This window comes from Branchiostoma floridae, chromosome 12 (genome assembly GCF_000003815.2).
Source record: "Branchiostoma floridae strain S238N-H82 chromosome 12, Bfl_VNyyK, whole genome shotgun sequence".
NCBI classification, from domain to species: Eukaryota; Metazoa; Chordata; class Leptocardii; order Amphioxiformes; family Branchiostomatidae; genus Branchiostoma; species Branchiostoma floridae.
The window spans coordinates 7,529,550-7,550,866 of record NC_049990.1 but is presented as its reverse complement, the minus strand read 5'-3'; the positions used below and the strand labels follow the sequence as shown (position 1 = coordinate 7,550,866).

Sequence of the window (21,317 nt, the reverse complement as noted above, 5' to 3'; positions counted from 1 at the left end):
CTATACGTAGCGAGTGAGATCAAATTGCACTGGGTCCTGACCTGAAAAGTGTGACGTAATAATTTCATATTTTTTTTGGAACAGCGACTAAGTTGCCGCGGGGTTTGCCGGGAAAATTGTTAATTAACACCTTTTACGCATGCGCGTGGTATCTCCGCGGTGAGAGAATATTTGCTTCTTCAACAAATCTTGCAGAACGATGGAATTTTTCATGGCGATTTCAATCATTTCCACAAGTTAAGAGGGATAATCAAAGAATACTACAAGAGACGTTAATCAAGAGAGAAATAAAGGAGCATCATCATGTGTAATATGGAAAATAGCGCCATGTTGGTACAAAGCAGACTTGTTGAAGAAGAGACAGCGAACGACTGTGTGAGGGGACTCTGGACTTATGAGAGGGGGGGGGGGCAGTTAAGTTAAACACCACGAACATCTGGCCAGTAACAGGAACTGTTCATACTTGTACAGAAAGATGGCAGCTGTAGTGACGAGGAAAGCGCAGTCGGCGGGCGGACCGGACGGTTCGGCAGAGGTGGGCCCGGGCAGAGCCATGGCGGGCAGCGAACCCTGGATTGGATTCAAGGTGAGACGGACAACTTTGGTACAGAACTGAGAAACAATGAGTCAAGATCTCATTACAGTATAACTTAAATGTTTATGTTATCAAGGAGGTGAAAAAAGATATTCAACTTACTAATGCACTTTTAAAAAAAAAATCTGGATAGATTCCTAACATTTTGTGACAAAGATGTTTCAGTTCCCATGATATGATGCCCTTGTAGTTGTACATGTGTGCCATGTTCTCAGTATGTTTTATTCCACAGAACCTGATGAAGAGAGTTCCCATAGTTCGGAGCGTGGACGTGCTCAGTGGTGGGGACCGGCAGAATGGGAAGGAGAAGAAGGTTGGCCATGTCATCAGTTAGATTTTTTCCCCCATTATCACTTTGTATACTCTGAAGTAAATGAAAAATAGAGGGGCTTGATGTAGTAACGTTAGGGTGTAAATACTAAAAGGTTGTATTTGCAGTCTTAAATATGTTTGCAGTGGGGACACAAGTGCATATGATATTGATATAAAACTTGCTTGGGTAATGAAAGAATTTGCAGTGTGGAGTTATAACCTGAGTACCATCCTCGGTAGTGACCGCTGGTTCACTACTTTTGCTTGTTAACCACGTGGTTAGCAAGCGGCCAGCGGGTCACTACGGAGGATGGTACTCAGGCTAGTGGAGTTCACCATAAGATTGCAATCATTAGATGAATAATGTTTAAGATTTACAGTGTTTCTCCCTAAATAGTCCTAACTGATTGCTGTGATAAAAGCATCTGTCCTTGGTGCTGAACACCATCCACACACAGGTAAACACACCTGTCCCTGGTGCTGAACACCATCCACACACAGGTAAACATACCTGCACTTTGTGCTGAACACCATCCACACACAGGTAAACACACCTGTCCCTGGTGCTGAACACCATCCACACACAGGTAAACATACCTGTACTTTGTGCTGAACACCGTCCTCCATACACAAGCAAACAAACCCTGTCCTTGAGTCTGAACACCATCCGTACAGCTTATGGTACCTGTTCCTGAATCAATGCACTAATGATTATAAAGTAGTTCTCCAAGAACCGTAACAGAAACACCTTTACACCTCTCACAGATGGGTGTGGCAGATGACAGGATGAAAAGTGCAGCCGTGCTGGTGGAGTCTAGGGAGGAGTCAGGACTGGAGGAACAGTCAGCTGATGTAGGGGAGTTGCACGACAGTCGATCCCTGCACTGTGTGGCCAGTACAGACATCAGCAACCTGCCCACAGCAGAGGGAGGTAGACCTTCACTCCCCACAGTCGCAGAAACTTCTGCTGTGTCTTCAGAGGACACGCTTCAGGTAACTGTCTCTTGTTTTTTCTATACAGAAAAGTTGTTGTTACTAATGTGTCCTAAGTAAACATCAACCTGCGTACGCGTTCAATTTTGTTGTTGCAGGAAATGAGGCAACAGCTCAAGGAGTTGGAGAAGATGTGGAAAGCGTCCGTCAACTCGCAGATGGCAGGCTTTCAGAGGAGGAATAACGAGTTTGAGTAAGTAGGAGCCAGTCGATTTCTGCATCGAGGGACCTTTTTTTTAGGTATCCTGACCATGATTGCTGTGAATATAACATTTAAGTCTCAGTGACCAGAAAATAAGCATGATTAGTCAACACTGGTTTGAACTTCATAGGAAGAAAAAAACATTTCATTATTAAACTGCACATTTGGTGAGAACTGTGCCTAATGTAAAAGCTCGCTGTTTGGGCATGATATGTGTATTTGTGATCTTAGTATAACAGTCACCTTTGAAATTACACAGTGTTCTTTGCAAATTATTGGAAAAAAAGGAGGAAAACTTATTTAAATTGTTCAAAACTTAAGATAGCTTGGATAAAGCCACAGAATTAAGTGTGTTAACAATCTTTTCTGAGCTAAACTGAACAGGCGTTGATGACCTGTACTGATGTGTTGATGACTACAGGGAACTGAATGCCATACTGCGCAGGAATGTCAAGATAGCAGAGAAAGTCTGCAAAAGGACTAAGGAGATGATGGCTAATCTCAAGGAACAGGGGTACTTGGATATCCTTGAAGCTGCTCCTCAGCCCCAGAAGTCACCCCGCAGGTGAGTGATTCATGCAGAAATTAGCATGAATGGCTCATGAGTAACTTTGTGAAGGAACAGAACTGATCACTGATGGATATTTTTTGGCAAAGCCTCAGGGGCAGAGCCATGAATTTTCTAATCGAGCAGCAGACTGTTTTGATACTGTGCAATTTGTGTTTCTTCAGGAGGAGGGCAGGCGTAAATGCGGGAGTATCATCCAAAGATACGTGTACCTCCGACGTCAGTCTGGTTGTCGAGCTACGACGTGCCGTGTCCAGCAACAACGACATCCAGGGTGCTGACGCGACCTCAGCCATGTCTGAAAACACAGACCAAAGCTTGTTTGCTACAGTCCCGGACTCTAGTTCCGCCGATGTAGACAAGCATGATGACCTACAGTACGTGTGGTATGAAGGAGCCTTACAGAACTCCGGCCAGCGCAGATCTGTTGCCATGGACAACGGCAGTGACAATACAAGCCTGGACTCTAGGTCTGTCAATGTAGACAAGCATGATGACCTACAGTACGTGTGGTATGAAGGAGCCTTACAGAACTCCGGCCAGCGCAGATCTGTTGCCATGGACAACGGCAGTGACAATACAAGCCTGGACTCTAGGTCTGTCAATGTAGACAAGCATGATGACCTACAGTACGTGTGGTATGAAGGAGCCTTACAGAACTCCGGCCAGCGCAGATCTGTTGCCATGGACAACGGCAGTGACAATACAACCCCGGACTCTAGTTCCGTCGATGTAGACAGGCATGATGACCTACAGTACGTGTGCTATGAAGCAGCTATGCAGAACTCCGACCAGCGCAGATCTGTTGCCATAGACAACGGCAGTGACAATACAACCCCGGACTCTAGTTCCGTCGATGTAGACAGGCATGATGACCTACAGTACGTGTGGTATGAAGGAGCTATGCAGAACTCCGGCCAGCACAGATCTGTTGCCATGGACAACGGCAGTGACACCACAGGCCTGGACGCAGCATTGTCTGAGGTAAGTATAGGGATATAAACCTGTACATATTTATGTTTACATCTGTTCCTATGATGTGTTTTTGCTGCATCATGCTTCCAATATGTTATTCTTATGTGAGCCTACATAGATGCCAGGAAGGGAAGACAATTTACAAATCTCCTGAAACACAGTTAGTCAATCATTGCTCATGTTGTATTTTATTTTCCCAACCACTTGAAGAATATCTTGCTTACAGCAAAACTAAAAACATGTCTCACCCGTAGGTAAGACTGTCCACAATAAATCTCACCTGTACACAAGACTGACCACAACAATTCTCACCTCCCCTTTCAGCTGACCGACATGGGTGACCAGCACGAGGAGTCGACTGTCCAGGAGAACACAGCTCCCACACTGAAGAAGAAGAACAGAGTGCAGAAGCTCAAGAGGTGGTTCCAGCGAAAGGGCCGCAAGTTTGTCAACAAGATCCGCCGCCGCTGAAGCTGTGAGGGTAGCTAGACTGTCTGATTGTGCTCCAAGTTATTCAGCTTGTGATGTGAATTACTAAAACCTTTTTTGTGTGATAAGTGTGCACTGTACATGTGTATTGACTGCAATTTTGTTAAATGTTAAATGCTAAAACCACAAAAGGAACAAAGTAGTGGCAGGGAACAAAGACAAGCTTGTCCCTCAGTTCCAAAGAAAAAAACAAAAAAAAAACAAATAAATTTTAAAAAACACGAAATATAATCATGTACAGTCAGTAAAAGTTGTTAATGCTTGCACTGAACCTTTTGTTTTGGGTTGGATACCCATCAGTGTGTCATCACGTAAGTGTTTTAGTGGTAATCAGGGTTGTAGCCAGCACCCGTCCTTCCGTCCTTATTTTGCAGCTGGGGATGGAAAAAAATGCTGCCATTCCGTCCTCTGTGACAGACGAAAAATGATATGTAAAGACGTAATAGAACTGTCTCCCTTGTGTAATTTTTCACCAAAACATATGCCGCTGAACAGCCTAGTCTACCAGCAAACTTACACCTCAAAATACAGGAAATAGCATTTCAGAGGGTCTAGATTTAGATTTTCTGGGGGAACATGCCAGCGGACCCACTAGGAACGTCATGTCTTTGGTGCAACGTCTCGTGCCTTGATCGCTCGATAGGATTCAAAATCGAGGGGATGGAAAATGATTTCAGGCTGGCTACAACCCTAACTGGTGGTAATGTTTTGCTTTGGCACATCTCCCAGTGTATACCAATGTCTATAAGATAAGCATTAAGTGTAGTGAAGAGCCATGTTTTTAATGTGTACAAAATGCATATAAAATGCTTGATTAGATCATTGAGCTGTGTGAAAAGCTCATGGGAAGTTGATCGTCCCAATCTTGGGATAGAGGTATGCATCAGTACTGTAGATGCATATTTTTAATGTGTAAAATAATTTAGACTAAAATTACACTTCGGAAAAAAAAGGAAGAGTAGAGATGGAAGAAAAGTCCCTACCTCACTGTGCCCTAACCTGGCTCACAGAAAGTGTCTAGTCTACTCAACTAGTGTTACTAAGCCTTCTCTGGCTCAACTCTGACTGTGCCTTTCTCTGGCTCAACTAGAGTGCCTTACTCTGTCTCAACTAGTGTGTGCTTGCGTGGCCTACAAAAACTCTTAAGAATTTCTGTTGACTAGCTGGACTAGTACTTGAGCACAGTAGTTGAGGTAAAGACTTTCTGTTAGTAAGGTAATAAAAGGGCAGACTGAAATGGACATACATGTAAAATAAACTCTATCTCTTGGTTAAGAAATGGACTCTGTCATTACTGAGTGTGGTGTGATGATGTGTAAAATTGACAATGTTACTAAATATTTTGAACAAGCACTATGCACTGCATTGTAATCAAAGTTAAGAAAACAAACATTGCTTTTTCTGGTGTTTATTCATCCCCATTTAAGTTTTAACAGAACCACCAAAAAGATTACGTAGCCCGTTCGGTGCTAGCCTGGTGACCAAAACTATTAAAGCTGCAGCTCCATTGTTTGGATACCAGGCTAGTCCTGTGCCATCTAAGTTAGTTTATGAGGGGGCTTTTATAGTTTGTATGCAGAGTATAAGAGCCCAGTCATAAACTAACTAGGATGGAACCCAGGCTAGAGATTTACACACACTAAGGATCAGATAATGCAATGTTCACCTGCCATGACACAGCCGTAAGGACACAGGCAGAAGTACATTATGTATCAAGTCACGTGGCACAATTACAAGGAAAATAAAATCCCTAACACTAGTCAGATCAGTCCGGACTATAATGGCCGTGGAGGATTATGAAGGGGTGTTGTGACAAAGAAGTTGGTTCTACATTTTGTTTTACAGTCTGAGAAACTTTTGTTTTTGGATTTTTTCTCTTTTTGTTGCTGCCAAATTATAATCCTATCACAGTAAACTATTACCCTGCCAGCAAGGATTGCTTATAACCAAGACACTGTTCATACCAAGATTTGTGGGATGAACAGGGTTTTAGAGCCACAAATGCAAGCACATTTTACAATCTCTGCAAGATCATTCGCTGTTGACTTATCTCATATATCCTTGAGAAAAATAGGGAAAACATTAATCATATGCATTAGCACGCTTGTAGATAACAACCCACTGTCCCTACAACATTGAAAAGGCTATAGGACGACCTTTATGCTTGAAGTTACTAGTATGTAGACAATAATACACACTGCAAAGATGCAAGTTAAACATGACCATCCCAAGCCTATATTGAAACAGCAATGTTTTGTGTGTACAATCTTGAGCAGTACTGGGTATGCAGACATACAAACTGCCAGGGTGATTAGTTTTTGGAAGTTTGATACATACTTAATATGTTCCTTTTCACACAAGAAGCATAATTACAGAACGGTATCAACTAAAGGCTGCATAAATGTTCTTGATATTTGTGTAATTCCCTTACATGTTGAAATACTAATACTAAGTCCTTACGATAACATATTCATCTTTAATCTATTCCCATTAAATCATCAAAATAAACAACAAAACATCACAGGTTCACTGTCTAAATTCTACAGCATTTCTATGATTCGGAATGCTTTACTACAGTTTATGAATAGAACAAAATACTGGTAAAGTTTTTCCTTCAACTAGCAAACATTACGGGAAAAAATCATGAGACAGTAAATATTGGCATAAAATGTACAACTAAAATATCCAATTGTAATGACTTGAAACAAACCTACAAATTTCTAATACCTCTTGCAGTAGTGATGTGCTTTGCTTACAACATTTTTTCATTTTTTCAATTAACAATACAAAGTTGATCACATTCATTGAAAATGTCATTGTTTTATCATTTAATCTACCATCACATCTAAGTCTATATTCAGACCTCACACCCCTATGATACTTTGCATTGTTAGCATTTTCAAAATGCTGCAATAAATTCAACAGTCACATATTTGGATAAATTTCATTACTAGCTTGAGACATTCATTCAAGAAAGTATTAGCCTTGTTCTACTGTATTTAGAAACAGCACAAGCAAGATTATGTCATTTACAAAGACGTCACAATTCTTCTCAAGACATTTCACCCTAGATATTTCTTTCAGAAAGAACCCCAAGACCCAATTTTAATGACTAATGTGGCTAAATTTCCTTGTCAAACTTTAGCAAACTAGATTTCCAATCCATTTCCTTATCCTATGGTACAAAATCACACTGTATACTTTGACTTTCACCAAGGCGAATCTCAAAACATCTTCAGGAATCTGCTTTTTACTTCTAAGCTGTCAGTTGCTCTGTCCTACTTATAAGACACTTGACTCAGTCGTAACCTAATTTTTATGTGAGGAATTGATTTTTGTTAAGATTTTTTTTGGCACAACTGACAGCAGCTATTATCAAAAACTGTACACAAGAGAACTTGATTTTACAGTTTTGGTGAATTTTTTAATATTGCCTTTTATTTTTCTTGAGTTTCTGAATCACCTCAAAGCTCCTGTAGCAGCATTTAATATCAAAAGCACAGGAAAAGATATCATTTGGTATTTACAGTCCTCTGGCATCCCCCTTCACTTCCTGCAGCTGTCACTGCAAAACCATGAGGGTTTGGGGGACAACTACTCACACCCCCTCATGAGATTTGCACTGAAGGGTGCACAACACTGGTTTGTCTCAGAACAACAGGAACAGGACTAAGAATGTCTACATGTGCACCACAAATGAAGAAAAACACCTTATAGTAGATGGCTTTCATAGGAATGGTGCAATGTACAGTAGGTAGACTCAGTGTATATTTGACAAGTATCAATAGTGATAAGCTGTAGCTGAATATCCCAAGTTCAAAGTTGTTGCCAAGCCCTAAACATACTGTAAAACTGGAATGTTTACGGGGCTTTCATTTTGCTTTTAGGAAGATGCATTGGATTAACTTCCGTGTTGAAACTGCCATGCAGGGTTTTACTGTAAAAGGGGGAACGTTTGCAGTGGTTTTAAATTTTCTGTGAAGAGGACACTGCTAAGACCACAAGCCTAAAACCACCATGAATATTTCCCTTTTCACAGCAAGTGCAACAGAAGCTGCTGTTGTTCAGAGACAGGGCCAGAAACTTCATCAGAACATCAGAATAATTAAGAGGAATTTGTACATCGATGAGTCCGTTAGACCTGCTGGTATCCTTTGTGACTCTTGCGCCGGCCGATCAGGTACGCTATTAGTACGATGACGACCAGGCCTGCCAGGGCGCAGCCAACTGCGATGGGCACGATGTTGCTGATCTCGTTATCAGCAGGGCATTCTTCAGCTGAAAGAAGAAGCAAGAAATAACATTTTTTTCCAAGAATTTAGCATTTACATTGTCTAAGAATATGTTGATGACATTTTTACTTTCAGTATTGCCTTGACTGAAAATGCTGAACATTACAAGATGAACTCTACAAACAGAGGGTAAAAACAATATACTGGGCTGGTCCAAAAAACACCCCAAAAAATCAGTGAACCAGTTTTTGGACATAACAGAAAATGAACAGTAACAGTTACTGTAATGTGATCAGTTAGAAAAGGCCTTTTTTGGGGCATAAAATTAATTATAAGGTTGCTCTTAAGACACTGAAAATAACTATCATTTTCATATACAACTTGAACATGACATGAAACAGTCACAGGGAAGTATATGTTGTCTTGCCCTCCAAATTATGATATGCATGTAGTACTACAGTAAATGTGCTGCAACAATCAGCCTCAGAACTGGACCTGGACCGCTCCTGAACCATTGTTTTCTGTATCAGTGCCCACCCATACTAGTTAACACTGCCGAAACATGAAAACTCACCAGTGTCAAAGTTGTTGTCGGACAGTCCGAACGGCTGCACCTGGACGTCTGTGGCGATGAGCATCACGTCCATAGACAGACTCACATCCTGCTCAGCCATACACTTGTAGGAGCTGCCGACGGAGCCCTCGAAGGCCGTCAGGTTGTTGTTGGTGACAGTGCGAACTGTGGGGACAAAGGAAAAAAACATTCAGCAGATTACTACTGTAAGCTTACCATTTTTTGGGAACGGAATTTTGCAGAGGGAAGGGAAAGGAGGTTGTGTGGTACTTTGAAGTTTCCATAGAAGAGTAGTGGAATACAATGGAAACAAATAGTCATGGTGTGCTGATAATAAATCCACTAAGACCATTTCCGGATTTACAGCGTTCCTTTTTTTTTCAATCTACGTATTGCAACAAAAATATCACAAGAATTTCAGTTTTGAATGTTTCAAATTCTTTTACAGTAAAGATCCACAAGCTAATAATTAAATCCCCTAACATCTTTTTACTCTTTTACTATTACATGTATCTTATCTTCTTTGTACTTCATTTGTCTACATGTTTCTTTGAACATTTGATTCCTCAAAGATGTAATGATTGTTTTACTTGTTCATACTAGATATAAGGTTTGTCTTACTTGTTCCAGAGCTGTTGGTGTCTGGGAAGCGGGCTGAGGTCTCCATGTAGACCACGCTGATTTCTGACACCATGAACTTCTCGTCATCAGCCTGCAGCAGGCCGGACGCCGCAGACTTCTTGAAGGTGATGGTGATGGTGTCGTTGCCGTCGTATTTCAGCTCCAGAACCGAAGTGTCGTTCCCGCAGCTTCCGGACACAGCAGGGTTAGCTGGTACATTCCACTTGGCAGATGCCACCTAAAATGAGCAATTGAAAAATACATTGTACCTCCATGAAAAATTTTGTTTTTGGAACTTTAGATTTATTCATAATATTCATAATTGTAAATTTCTTGCCAATTTTGTCTGTTGCATTTTCCCCACTTGCTATCATAAGGCAACAGACATTCATACAGCAGGATATTGAAGAGAACATAAGATTACCTTTGATAACAATTTCTGGGACCTTTGACCTAACTTCCTGTCACTGTCCCCATTTCATAGAATTTCATATCTTCTTTGTCTTCTTAACAAATAACAAAATTTTCCTTTAGTTCCATCTTCAATTAACTGTATGAAAAGAGAAGGGAAAAGAATCAGAATGCCAGGCATCTAAGATTCTTAACGAGTCACGTGTCCTTAGGTCACGTGCTCAGAGTAATTGAATCACCACTCCTGATGAAGGTCGATGTATGCGTGACCAAAAATTCAGGGTGACGAATCTCTTGTGTTGAATGACGGTTAAAAACTTCAATATGAATTACATGGAGCTTTCGTGCTAATGTTGTTTTAGGATGTATGTCCCTGTACCTTTCCATCTGTCTTTGTGTAGTTTGCCTCCATCTGCAGAGCCATCAGCGCCATCAGACAGACCTTCCCATCAATGGTCAGGGTGTAGTTGTTCTGAGGGGCCTCGGGGGCGGGTGGGGGAGTGGTTGGCAGGATCGTGGTTGGCAGGATCGTGGTGGCGTTGGGAGCGACGGTGGTGGCGTTGGGACTGATGGTGGTGGTGTCCGCAGCACATTCCGTAACTAAAATGTGAAAAAATATCACAAGTATGGTTAGGAACAGCAGGTAGCTCTCCTCCACAAATTTGTGTTCCTAATGTACTGATTACTATACTGTACTACAGGATCATTTCAATGATGAAAAAAGCACTGAAAACACCTTTCTAGTGCAAAATCATGTCCACAGTGTTTGAGAACAACCACCTCTATAGTACTGTATTACTATACTGTACTAAAGGATCATTTCAACTAAATGCCTCTTCTATTGTGAAATTATGTCCTTGTGTTTGTGGACAGCCACAGCTCAAGCACGTATAAGAACCACTACAATTATTCAAAAGAATAGGGGTCCATCCTTCCAAAATATATGAGTGGATCAAACCTTATAGAATATGGTCTGGTTCCATAAGTTGATAGTAACCTGTTACATCAAGCCTTCCACAAATTTGGTGAATTTCACTAAATAACTAAATAAAGTGTATTTTTTCCTTACCATCACCAAAGGTGTTGTTGAAGTCAAAGGCCTGGACCTGCACGTTTGCCAGCATGAGCATGGTGCCTTCAGCAGCGTTCAGGGCCAGGTTGCCCTGGTTGTTACACTTGTACGACCTCCCGGCAGGTGCCTCAAACACCTGGAGACCAGTCGTGACCACAGTTTTGTTGTCATCTGTAAAATGAGGAACAAAATGCATGAATATGTTGGCATCCACCTGTCTCAGGAGACAATGGTAGGCAGACAGTCACTCGCCGTCGTGGGCTAGGCAACCCATCACATGACCTGCATATGACCTGGCCTGCACATGACTTTTAAGGCGAAGAAGACTTTTTAAGGTGAAGAAGGGGTGTGCACTTCCTTCTCCACCCTCTCATCTGCTGACGCACTAAATCCCGCAGGGACAAGAACTGCATGCTGTGTGTACAACAATTAATGTAATCATTGTCAATTGCCACTTCTGTCCTGGGACTATTCTACGTTACTGACAATCAGCAAAGGCAGAAGATAAAATGTTAGACTTACGATAAAGCCCATTCATAGCTACAACTGGGCATGCACAATGTGATGCATTGTGGGTAGTATGTTAACCCTACAAAACAGGCACAACACATCTGGTGAGGGATTATTTATCAATTCACTTTTTTGTAATCTTACCAAACATATCTCCACCAAATCGCCCTGGGAGTGAACACAGATTAACATGTGTAAAAAAACTAACAGAAATCCAACAGAAATGTAACGAAGAAGTGGAATGATTTATGCAATACAATGAAATTTTTTAAAAATCAAGAAATCAAAGGGCTCATCCTTAAATATTTTGTACACTTCATGACCAAAAATGAAATTGATGTGTCGTTTTCACACAAAAATTACGTGCTCCACTCTCGGGCATGTGTTGTCCACGGTTTCTCGACTTTTGGCCTCATGCCAACGTTCACTTCCTGCCAGCCTCAGCATTTGAATACACACAAAAACAAAGACAATGCTTCTGTTTTCACAGAGGTTATCAACATAAATTGAACCTATGAAACACGGATGAAATCCTTACTTGGAGTTGTCGTGTTGACAAATATATCAGGATCCTCGGTGTACGACAGTTCCACACCAGACAGGTAGGTGGAGCCTTCCGCCATGGTGAAGGTCATGCTCACGCTGGTGCTGCCAGCTGGGGTCGACAGAGTCAACTCCGCTGTGCCGTTTTCTGCGCAGCTGCCGCCCACTACGACCGTGTTGGGGTCGGAGGCGTTGTACGTAGGCAGGTCCCATGCAAACAAAGCAGTGCCCTGTGGTAGGAACAGTTATTCGGTCAACAAATGCATAAAGAACCCTAGCCTAGTACAAGCCTATTGACTGTGATCTCCCATGATCTCCTTGGTACTGGGATGAGGTCCAAAAGTTATTTTAATGAGCGGGATTCAAAAAAATGTTAGTGAAAGAAAATCAACAACATGGGCTCCCAAACAATGATTGGGACAGAAAAAGTTCAACCTAGAGACAGCCCTGGTTTGTTCGTTTTTGATTGTGCCTTTGTTTAAACTCAAAGTACTCCATTCCACCGTCATGGCATCTACATACATCAACTTGTACTGCATGTTTAGTACAGGTATTAGGAGCTTTTTCACTTACATCAGTCTTTGTGTAGTTGACTTGGATGGTGAGAGCCATGTCTGCTCTCAAGCATGTTTTGTCGTCGGCATCCTTCAGTTCATACTCGTTTGTGGGTGCTTGAGCTGTGGCAAAAAAACACAAAATATCATATACAGTTCTTATCTTACATAATATACTATCAGGGCTCGAAATACCACCTGCATATGCACTATAGTGCAGGTGAAATTAGAGCTGTGCAGGTGAAATTAGAGCTGTGCAGGTATTTCTGGTGTCTACCTGCACCTAACCTGCACTGGTCCATGTACTGGGTTTTATACATACATGTCATATGATGTGAGCGTATGTGGATTGTTATTAGCTGCATTGAATGTTACTACCTATAAAGCATAAGAGAAAAAAATAGCAATTGTTCCTAAACAATTTTAGTATGATCTATACTTCCTAAATTAAGAGTGGTGCAGGTAAAATTTGTCTGGTGCAGGTAATTTTCAATGTTACCTGCACCAGTGCAGGTATGCAGAAAAACGTATTTCGAGCCCTGACTATGCTCTATCACAACCAAATACAGTCATTCAGAATGTCTGACTGCTCAAGTACATGAATTTATATTAACTTCAATAGTTTTGCATATGGTGCTCTATGATTATGAACATAAAAATGGCTCCTCCACTGAGGCAATATAATAAAAAAAATTCTATCATGATGTGCTTCATGACGAAATGCAACATTGATTGATTATCATTTGTTATCTATTCATTCAACATGTTAAGACTTAAGATTACGAATGCTCCATAAAAACATATGAATCATGACGTTCTTTTGAATAGGAAGATTAAATATATTGCTGTATGTCAAACAACAAACCTTGACACATATTAGGAGACATCTACCTTTCACTCGTACAAAAATGATATACAACAATCACACAAGCCATTGATATAATAATCACAGATCATAGTCTTTTTTAAGAACTTGTATGGAACTGGAGTAAGGCATTTCTGTATTTTGGGACTATGTATCGCTCATTATATGGACCATACTTCTGGGTCACTGAACTCTTTCACATGGCTAGACAGGTGACTACTAAACGTTACATAAACATTTCTACAACTCCATTTTACAGTTTGTGATTCTGTATTGTTTGAATTTGCCAAATGACAAGATGATATACATTTTTTCTACACAATCTCAATAATCTTTTGGCAAACTGCAATGAAAATTTGAAATAGACATTCTCATCTTTAAGAAATCCATCAAAGAACACATCAGAGGCGGACCTCTCTGCCAGAGGCAACAATGTAAACAACATTTCAGGAACTACGATATTTGCTCATGACAGCTGGTGTAAGAAGACAAATGGTCTATGGTAATAAAATAACACAGACTTGTATTTTCAAACAAATACACCAAGTAGAAATGTGGGTGTGGATTCTTTTGCTACCTTCCTAACAGCTCAGTCCTCTTAATAAAATTATTATCAAGGAGAAAGAAAGTACAAGGTTTTCGTAAACCACTTTATGAAAGTTTATTGCGAATTCTTGCACGTACTCATAGGCTTATTTTAGGTAACATGAAAGGGTACAGACAAAGAGTGTATAACAATAAAGCATGTATCTACTCTCTAGTATAAGGTCTCATTGATGTATTACTCCGAGTGGGTACCCTAAAAGAGATCCGAGGCAAAAAATAAGCGGCTGCACGGACGCATGTTTTTAGCGGTGAGAAATTCCCTTTTAGTCAGCGGAACTGATCTCAAAAGTTAGATTAGGCCACACCAATTTAATTTCTTGGTTCACGGATTTTTTCATAAAAAATATGGAGCGAGAGGGCGAAATAAAAATAAAAATTGCAAAATGGTTGGGGTAAAGGTAACGACTAATCCAAAACATAAAGACTAAAAAGTTTTTAGCTTGAAAAAAGTACAAAAACACTATTACTGTACAGTAACAGCACCTGTATCCACACTTTAAGGAGCTTATAATATAAAGGCCAATTTGCTACACCAGAAAGTTGGTGAATGGCTTCATTAATGGTGAAAATTTGCTTAGTGGTAATTTTTATTTTTTTTTCCAAAAAATAGGAGCGAGCGAACCCGTGAACCAAGAAATTAAATTGGTGTGGCCTTAGTGAAAGCTTGTTTGTAACTGAAGAAATTAGCAGGTAAAGTTTTGCAGCCGCGTGAGGTCGGAGGTACACAGTCGTGGGTTCTGAGTGGTGCGGTTGTACACTAGCAGCGAAAAAGTGCCTTTTGTGGGGATTGACTAATCGTAGTTTGTAATTGCTATAAAAAAAGTTCCAATGTATAGTTTAGGTTGGCAATGTTTTCCCACGATATAGGGTAAATGTGCTCGACATAGAATGAAAAATCTGCTGCAATTTCACGTAGCTTCATTATGAACGCACCCATTTAAACCACGAATTATAACATAGAAGTCTATGGGAAGAAGAAACTTATGAATGTGACCATAAAAGCTGCGACTTATCTTTAAGGGTTCGACTTATTTTTCAGAGACAGTGGAAGATAAAAGATCTCACCTTAACTTAAGTATAATATGATATTATCAGCCTAATCTAAAATTTATGGTAAGTATTAAAGCAAAGTTCTAACTTTGAGTTTGACTTAACCCATATGCTTTTGTCAGTATGACACAGCGACACACAGAGTACTCATAATATCTCCTTTTAGTTTTAGCTGACCATTGCGTAAAAGCTGCAAATATCTGACAGTCATATGAGCATGACTAATGTAAGACTGTTTGGACAGTGGCCAGATCTTAGGGTGTGGGGTAGGTGGAAAGGTTATATGGAGACCTGGGTTCATAGCATGATGAAATCCAAGCAGAATTCTGACTGGGTCAAACCCTATCAAGACTTGTGTTCTTACTAATCTTAGCAAAGCTTTTCTGGAGACCATGAGTTCAGAAAATGTTTCTAAAAATGAAAAACTTCAAAAAGTGTGTTCTGAAAATTTCTTACGTGCTTGTGTACATGTAATGCTAAAAATCTGTTTTGGGGTGTCTTTTAGTTTTACCCCAGTTCACACGGTCCTAAGTCTAGTCCAACAACTAATGAAATCATATCTGACAAAACCGGATTGAACAAAATGTCCAAGCCTGATCTAGACACTGCCTGTCACAGACAAGCACTGGTTATATACTCCAAAGCCAGACTTTGCCATCGTGGACTTTGATCACATGTTTTATCAAGGTTTACGTAGCAGTTAACATCACTGCCAAAACACATCCTAAGAGCATATAGAATCTGTTCTTGCTGCAAATACTATGTGGGCATTTTGGCCCGTTTTAGAAAACTGACAGTGGTCCGTGAATGGATAGCACCAAGGAGGTTATCAACGACAACATTTTTACATTTGTGCTTCGTACACTTTCAGACGATGCGTGCAAACATAGGCGAACCACCTGTATAAAGTCTTACTGTAAACGCAGGTCATTAACACCTCTTTGCTGGTGTCTACAGTGTGCATAAAGCTTCCATGAATGTCACATAACACATCTTCCTGGTGAAATAATTACATGACACCACACCACTAGTCAAGGGTTTGTTCATTGCTGCTCATTTAAGGGTTGAGCACACCTTCCAGCATCATGAATAACGTACGATCCCCGGCTATATAGAGTTGCATCAAGACCATGTGACATGATGTAGGAGTTCAAAGGGCTTTAGCCTCCACACCTAGACCCAACATTGTAAACCTTGCCACCATTTTGGATTGTCAACAACTCAGACATCCACAAATGAAATGAAATAATTGCAATGCACTTACGCTGTCCACGTCCAAACGTACATTAGACTAATTTTGGGGTGATGTAAAAAAGATTGCATATGTTGAACACACACGCACACCCTCCCCCTTCTTGGAACGAAGCGCGCCTGCCTTGTCACGTGAAAATGTGCTACGTAACTCGTAGTGCAAAATGAAGAAAATACTTGAATCATTTGCAAAAAGACTTTCTTAAGAAGATAACGGATTATCTATCTTACCGCACACTGCCGCGATGAAGGCAAGGAGCACGGAAATCGTCTTGAAGTTCATGTTTTCACTTCCCTTTGGTACGACACTACCTGCCAAGGAGTACTGCTAGTCAGGAGCAAAGGCTGATGGGTGGCTGTTCCGTTCTTACTCCCCCCCTTTATAATTTCCAGATAAAGGCACAAAACTCCTTTTTATGATTGATATATGATTAATTACATACATTTACAGTATAACCTTGTATAAGATGATATTCTACTGATTTTTGTGGCGATATTTGAATATTGTAAGCATTTTATTGAAAGAAATACTAGGATATAATTTGTCAGGTCAATAGTTGGAACAGCGACTAGCCATGACTGTCATGTGATGGTGACGATTACGTCACACGAGCGTACACGTCTAACAGCAGCGACATCTACCGGCAATATCAAGAATATCATCACGATCATATTCGTTCTCTGGTCGGCAAAAATAAACGTTGCAATCAGGTGACAAAACAATTAAAATCGCAATCAATAATGAGAAAAGGAAAGGTGGGCAAGGACAGAAAACAAAAGGCAGATATCAATCATAGAAAAATAAGTTTCTGGTGAATTTGTCGCTGTTTCAAATGTTTCTTTAAATATCTTTATTAAGCAGAAAAAAGCATAGGACTAGGAGTTTTAAAACTCTCTTTTTTTTTTACAGTTGCATGAATGCTGAAAAAACACGAGTTGCATATATAACGTAAAAACGTTAACTAAAACACACACTGACAAATACGTTAAAACACGGTAGATCTGCTTGGTCAGAAAGCTTAGTATTTTATACCATAAAATTTAGATTTCCTTGAATTTTGCAAACAAAGCTTTGAGCAGAACACAATAAGGTTTAGGCCAAGCATGGGTTGGGTTGAAACAAGGAGCTTTTATCAACATAAAAGCCCCTTGGTTAGCAACTCATTGGTTGTGATTTATAAACGCTTTCAATGTTCAATTATCTTTTCTATATGTTAGATCTATCATATCATATCATGTCATGTCATAGCATATCATATCACACAACATATCGTATGATATATAATTTATACGGCCATACATTGCCCGTGTCTGCTGGCCCTTCATTTTGCGAAAGTTCCCGAGAAAGCAAGTTCGGGCCTTGGTCGGGCTTCTACGGAGGTTTCCGAACGTGACGCGAACTTTGCCGATGATGTGACACCTAGCGGACATTAGAAGCAACACAGTCCTTAGCATCAGGAATCGCCAGAAGTATTATGAAGAAGATGAAGCCTGCTGTTGTAGCCGACGAAATGTTCCCAGAGGGAGCTGGTTCCTTCATGGATCTAGAAGAGGTAATTATGAACAGAAAGAGGTTCACGTGAGTGGTTGAAAGAGAGAGTTTTGGGCTAATAATTTCGAAACCTATATGTGCGTGATATCGGTGGGGGAGGGGGGTGGCATCAAAACCAGAAATCAGATCTAGAAACCAAGCTCGACAAATTTTAGAGCCGATTTCTGACTAAGTGATGTACACAGATCAGTTGTTTCAGGTGTGAAACATGTTTTTAGTACGTGAAACAAGTGACGACGTCAAAATGTTGGCGAAAAAAAATGGTATGAAAGTTGCCCCCCTCCCATGCTTGCCCTCTCACGATGGAACCATTTTGGAAACATGTAGGAGTAAACCAGCTTTATCTATGTAGCAAAAAAAGATTGTTCATGGTGGTGTAAATTCATGGTAATTTGGTATCCAGGTCTGATTTTTGCTGTGACTGTGAGTGTGCCCTCCTTCTGTTCACCACAAACTGAAGCCCACCACAAAAATATCTGCCATTTTCTGCCCACCTACCCCTTGTTTCTACTGCAAACTTGAACCACCACAAACACTGCATTTTCTCCTTACCGGGAAATAAATTCCCAGGAAAAAATTCCCCTTTTTTCTGCTTGTTGATATTAGTTCACCTTTGACCCTGCACTTAGATTTCCTATAGTATATAACCTCCTTGCTTAGAACTGGCTTATTCATCATTTTCTTTTTGAACGAAGGAAATTTGAGCCATGAACTTCCGAGGGGTTCCGCCTGGTTTTCTGGACCTGCTGGAAGGCCTGACTGCAGAAGTGGTCAGGAACAGACCCACAGACATAACAACTTTTGCCTCCGAACACTTCGAGAACCTCTTGAAACTCAGGGGAAACACGGAACAGGAGATTCTCGAGGATACGAGAGAGAGGGATACTGATACTAGAGAGGGCAACCACAGGGAGCATGAGCGTTTACTGTCACAGGTATCAAAACTGTGTCAGAGTTTGCTGTTCACAGTTGTTTGGTGTGGCCTGTCCTGAATTTTCCTCAGTCTTGACAATATCCGTCTTTAACAGAAAGGTTTTGTCGGTGAATGTGGGATGAAGTTCAAGAGAATTGGACATGGCGATGGCATTGGAATCGTTGAGCAACTTTGATTCATCAACAAACAAAAATGTCTGTATAATTTGACATGTCTTTGAAAGTCAAGAGGTCAGTCACATCCAAAATGAAACTCTTGCTCCTTGAGGTTGCCTTTCCTTGATTAATGGCCTTCAAATTTCAACTTCCATTCCAAGGCAAAGGAGTGAATCAAGTTTAGGCAAACTTTCTGTTCCACTAATATAAAGCTGTATCCTCCTGTATCCTGACTCCTGTCCCTGTGATGTTCTCTGAGTGTTTATTTTGTAGGCAAATAGACGACTAGTCATTTTAGCTGTGTGTGGGTAAAATCAAAGGTGAAGTCCCTTAACTGTTCAACAGTTCTTGTATAGACTATGCTAGATGCCATGTGCAGGCATGTATTGTTTTTGTCTCAGGGGCCTTCAACTCTGACAATGCATCTCACTGCGTATGAACAGTTCTAGCCTGAGGACCATCCTTCGTAGTAACCGCTGGCTCAATTGTTTTGCTTGATTAGTGCAGAGGATGGTACTGAGGCTAGAGCAGTTAAAACTTTATTGTAACTTCCATCATGCATCATTTTCTCCTTATTTGGCAGGCGGGTGGATCAGGTGGCTTGATGATGGAGCTGGCAGCCAATGAGAAGGCGGTACACTCAGATTTCTTCAATGGTGAGACTGGGCCATAATATCTCATTTTAGTACACTGTACATCTGATGCCTGCAGAGATATCAAACTAAAGCCTTATAGCTATTATAGAGTATTGATATATGTGTAAATAAAGACAATTCTGCATTGTGATTGTGTGTAAGGAGAGCCATACACCATCTGCATTTTGAACCTCTCTCATGTATGAAAAATGTTCTTCATTATATGTATGTGGTCACACTATCAGCTAATTAGCTGCCTAGTGTACACATTGCATTGTCCCTGTGGCAATTGGAATAAAGTCAAAGTAAAAGTAAAGCCTTATTTGTTTGCCTTCTTTCCTATCCTGCAGATTTTGATGACTTATTTGATGATGAGGACCTTTCGTAGCAGAGCTGAATCCAGCAGGGAAAAACAGCTTCATCTAGAAAACAACCTCCATCCACCCAGCCTAGAGAAGGAACGTGTAGATTTGTTGCCTCATTGTACATACATACATTAGGCAGGACTGGACGAAGTACAATAGTTATGATGGTACTTGTATCTGATACTATATAGAAGTTTCTCCCATACTTTTTATTCCCTTATTCCATTGAAAGGAAGCTTTGTTATTTTTGTCGTGTCACTCCCACTGTTCTCACCACATGATGACAAAGATGTAAAAAAGTCATGACATACATCGTTATTTGATGCTTATATATTTGTAAATGCTTTCGATGTGTATCTTATTTCCACACATGGCTTCTCGATAGATTACAATAGGTTGCAGGACTGAAACCAACAGGCATACGCTTCCAACTAAATGTTCCACTTTTCTGTGTAGTGTACGGTAGTTTATGTCAAGGGTATAACATCAAGTTCATGATGATAAGGCGACAGAATTCATCACCCCCTTGCTATACAAGCTGGCCTTGGCTTTAGGTAGAAGTACATGTATTGTGAAGTATGGAATGTTTGTTTTGGAGACAAGTTAGTGTATACAATTTGTAAATCTGGTAGTTCTGAACACTGACAAATTTCTGACCGGTCACTGACCAAATGCTGATGAGTCACGATGTTCACTATAACCAGTGCAGTACTGTACATGTATAGAAGATCCCATCATATGTATGGCCACTGACACAGACGGAAAACAATGGAATTTACAAAGAAATACAGTAAGATCAGTCTGTCTCTTTATTCATTTGCAACAGAAACTTGGAAATGCAGCATGTACTAAAGAAATTAAACAGCATTCACAGAAAAAACCTATGTTCAAGTTTTTCTGAAAGTAGCAATGGAGACAAAACACAGACTCACATTTTTCTTACATAAGATCATAATACATACTATGTAAAAGCAGCAACATAGAACCTGATAGATACATAATATGAAACCACTTTCAGGACTTCATTAAAATACAGCTTTCACATACAAGTCTACTGAGTCATTTCATAGTCCAGCAATGAAAAGTTAATGAAGCAGTCTTGAAAATTGGATGTACAGTGTGTAAAAGTTTAACTGTAGTTTCAATTTCATCCAATCAGACCTGTATTGAGACATGTTATTATAGTGTTAATTCAGTAAATACAGGTATATGTAATTATCACTTGTACATTTCACACTCTTATAAGCCTCTTC

The 21,317-nt window shown here is 40.3% G+C and overlaps 3 protein-coding genes across 6 annotated transcripts; 2 read left to right on the top strand and 1 right to left on the bottom strand.

The window, feature by feature from the left end:
* The first annotated feature begins 1,657 nt into the window (after nt 1-1,657).
* Nucleotides 1,658-9,709, top strand: LOC118426853. 3 transcript variants are annotated; one of them, XM_035836410.1, is made up of 6 exons: nt 1,658-1,900; nt 1,999-2,093; nt 2,524-2,667; nt 2,835-3,654; nt 3,970-4,120; nt 9,571-9,709. In XM_035836410.1, the coding sequence occupies exons 1-5, from the start codon at nt 1,673-1,675 to the stop codon at nt 4,114-4,116; spliced, it is 1,434 nt and encodes a 477-aa protein (XP_035692303.1). In that variant the 5' UTR covers nt 1,658-1,672; the 3' UTR covers nt 4,117-4,120; nt 9,571-9,709. The 3 variants fall into 3 exon arrangements, with proteins under 3 accessions (XP_035692303.1, XP_035692302.1, XP_035692301.1); XM_035836409.1 differs by having other exon boundaries at nt 3,970-4,126; nt 9,571-9,708; XM_035836408.1 differs by lacking the exon at nt 9,571-9,709 and having other exon boundaries at nt 3,970-4,967.
* Nucleotides 5,527-16,808, bottom strand: LOC118426854 (lysosome-associated membrane glycoprotein 1-like). The gene is made up of 8 exons (XM_035836411.1): nt 16,655-16,808; nt 12,671-12,774; nt 12,093-12,327; nt 11,042-11,215; nt 10,352-10,572; nt 9,562-9,799; nt 8,941-9,105; nt 5,527-8,412 (listed from the first exon to the last, which is right to left on the bottom strand). Exons 1-8 carry the CDS (start codon nt 16,704-16,706, stop codon nt 8,270-8,272), a joined length of 1,332 nt encoding a protein of 443 aa, XP_035692304.1. The 5' UTR covers nt 16,707-16,808; the 3' UTR covers nt 5,527-8,269.
* A 788-nt stretch (nt 16,809-17,596) lies between these two features.
* On the top strand, nt 17,597-21,108 carry LOC118426855 (sperm surface protein Sp17-like). Of its 2 annotated transcripts, XM_035836413.1 has the most exons (4): nt 17,597-17,976; nt 18,671-18,910; nt 19,648-19,720; nt 20,050-21,108. In XM_035836413.1, exons 2-4 carry the CDS (start codon nt 18,683-18,685, stop codon nt 20,085-20,087), a joined length of 339 nt encoding a protein of 112 aa, XP_035692306.1. In that variant the 5' UTR covers nt 17,597-17,976; nt 18,671-18,682; the 3' UTR covers nt 20,088-21,108. The 2 variants fall into 2 exon arrangements, 1 of the variants encoding a protein (XP_035692306.1); XR_004832482.1 differs by lacking the exon at nt 18,671-18,910 and having other exon boundaries at nt 17,667-17,976.
* Nucleotides 21,109-21,317: the final 209 nt, after the last annotated feature.

Bases quoted from the DNA above. Each gene is read 5' to 3' on its own strand.
- LOC118426853 (XM_035836410.1), top strand. From the start codon at position 1,673: ATGGGTGTGGCAGATGACAGGATGAAAAGTGCAGCCGTGCTGGTGGAG. The intron at 2,094-2,523 runs GTAAGTAGGAGC...TGATGACTACAG, and splicing joins AGGAGGAATAACGAGTTTGA to GGAACTGAATGCCATACTGC. The intron at 3,655-3,969 runs GTAAGTATAGGG...CTCCCCTTTCAG, and splicing joins TGGACGCAGCATTGTCTGAG to CTGACCGACATGGGTGACCA.
- LOC118426854 (XM_035836411.1), bottom strand. From the start codon at position 16,706: ATGAACTTCAAGACGATTTCCGTGCTCCTTGCCTTCATCGCGGCAGTG. The intron at 12,775-16,654 runs GTAAGATAGATA...TTTTTGCCACAG, and splicing joins CTTCATCGCGGCAGTGTGCG to CTCAAGCACCCACAAACGAG. The intron at 9,800-10,351 runs GTACAGGGACAT...TGCTCATTTTAG, and splicing joins ACACAAAGACAGATGGAAAG to GTGGCATCTGCCAAGTGGAA.
- LOC118426855 (XM_035836413.1), top strand. From the start codon at position 18,683: ATGAACTTCCGAGGGGTTCCGCCTGGTTTTCTGGACCTGCTGGAAGGC. The intron at 18,911-19,647 runs GTATCAAAACTG...CTTATTTGGCAG, and splicing joins ATGAGCGTTTACTGTCACAG to GCGGGTGGATCAGGTGGCTT. The intron at 19,721-20,049 runs GTGAGACTGGGC...CCTATCCTGCAG, and splicing joins ACACTCAGATTTCTTCAATG to ATTTTGATGACTTATTTGAT.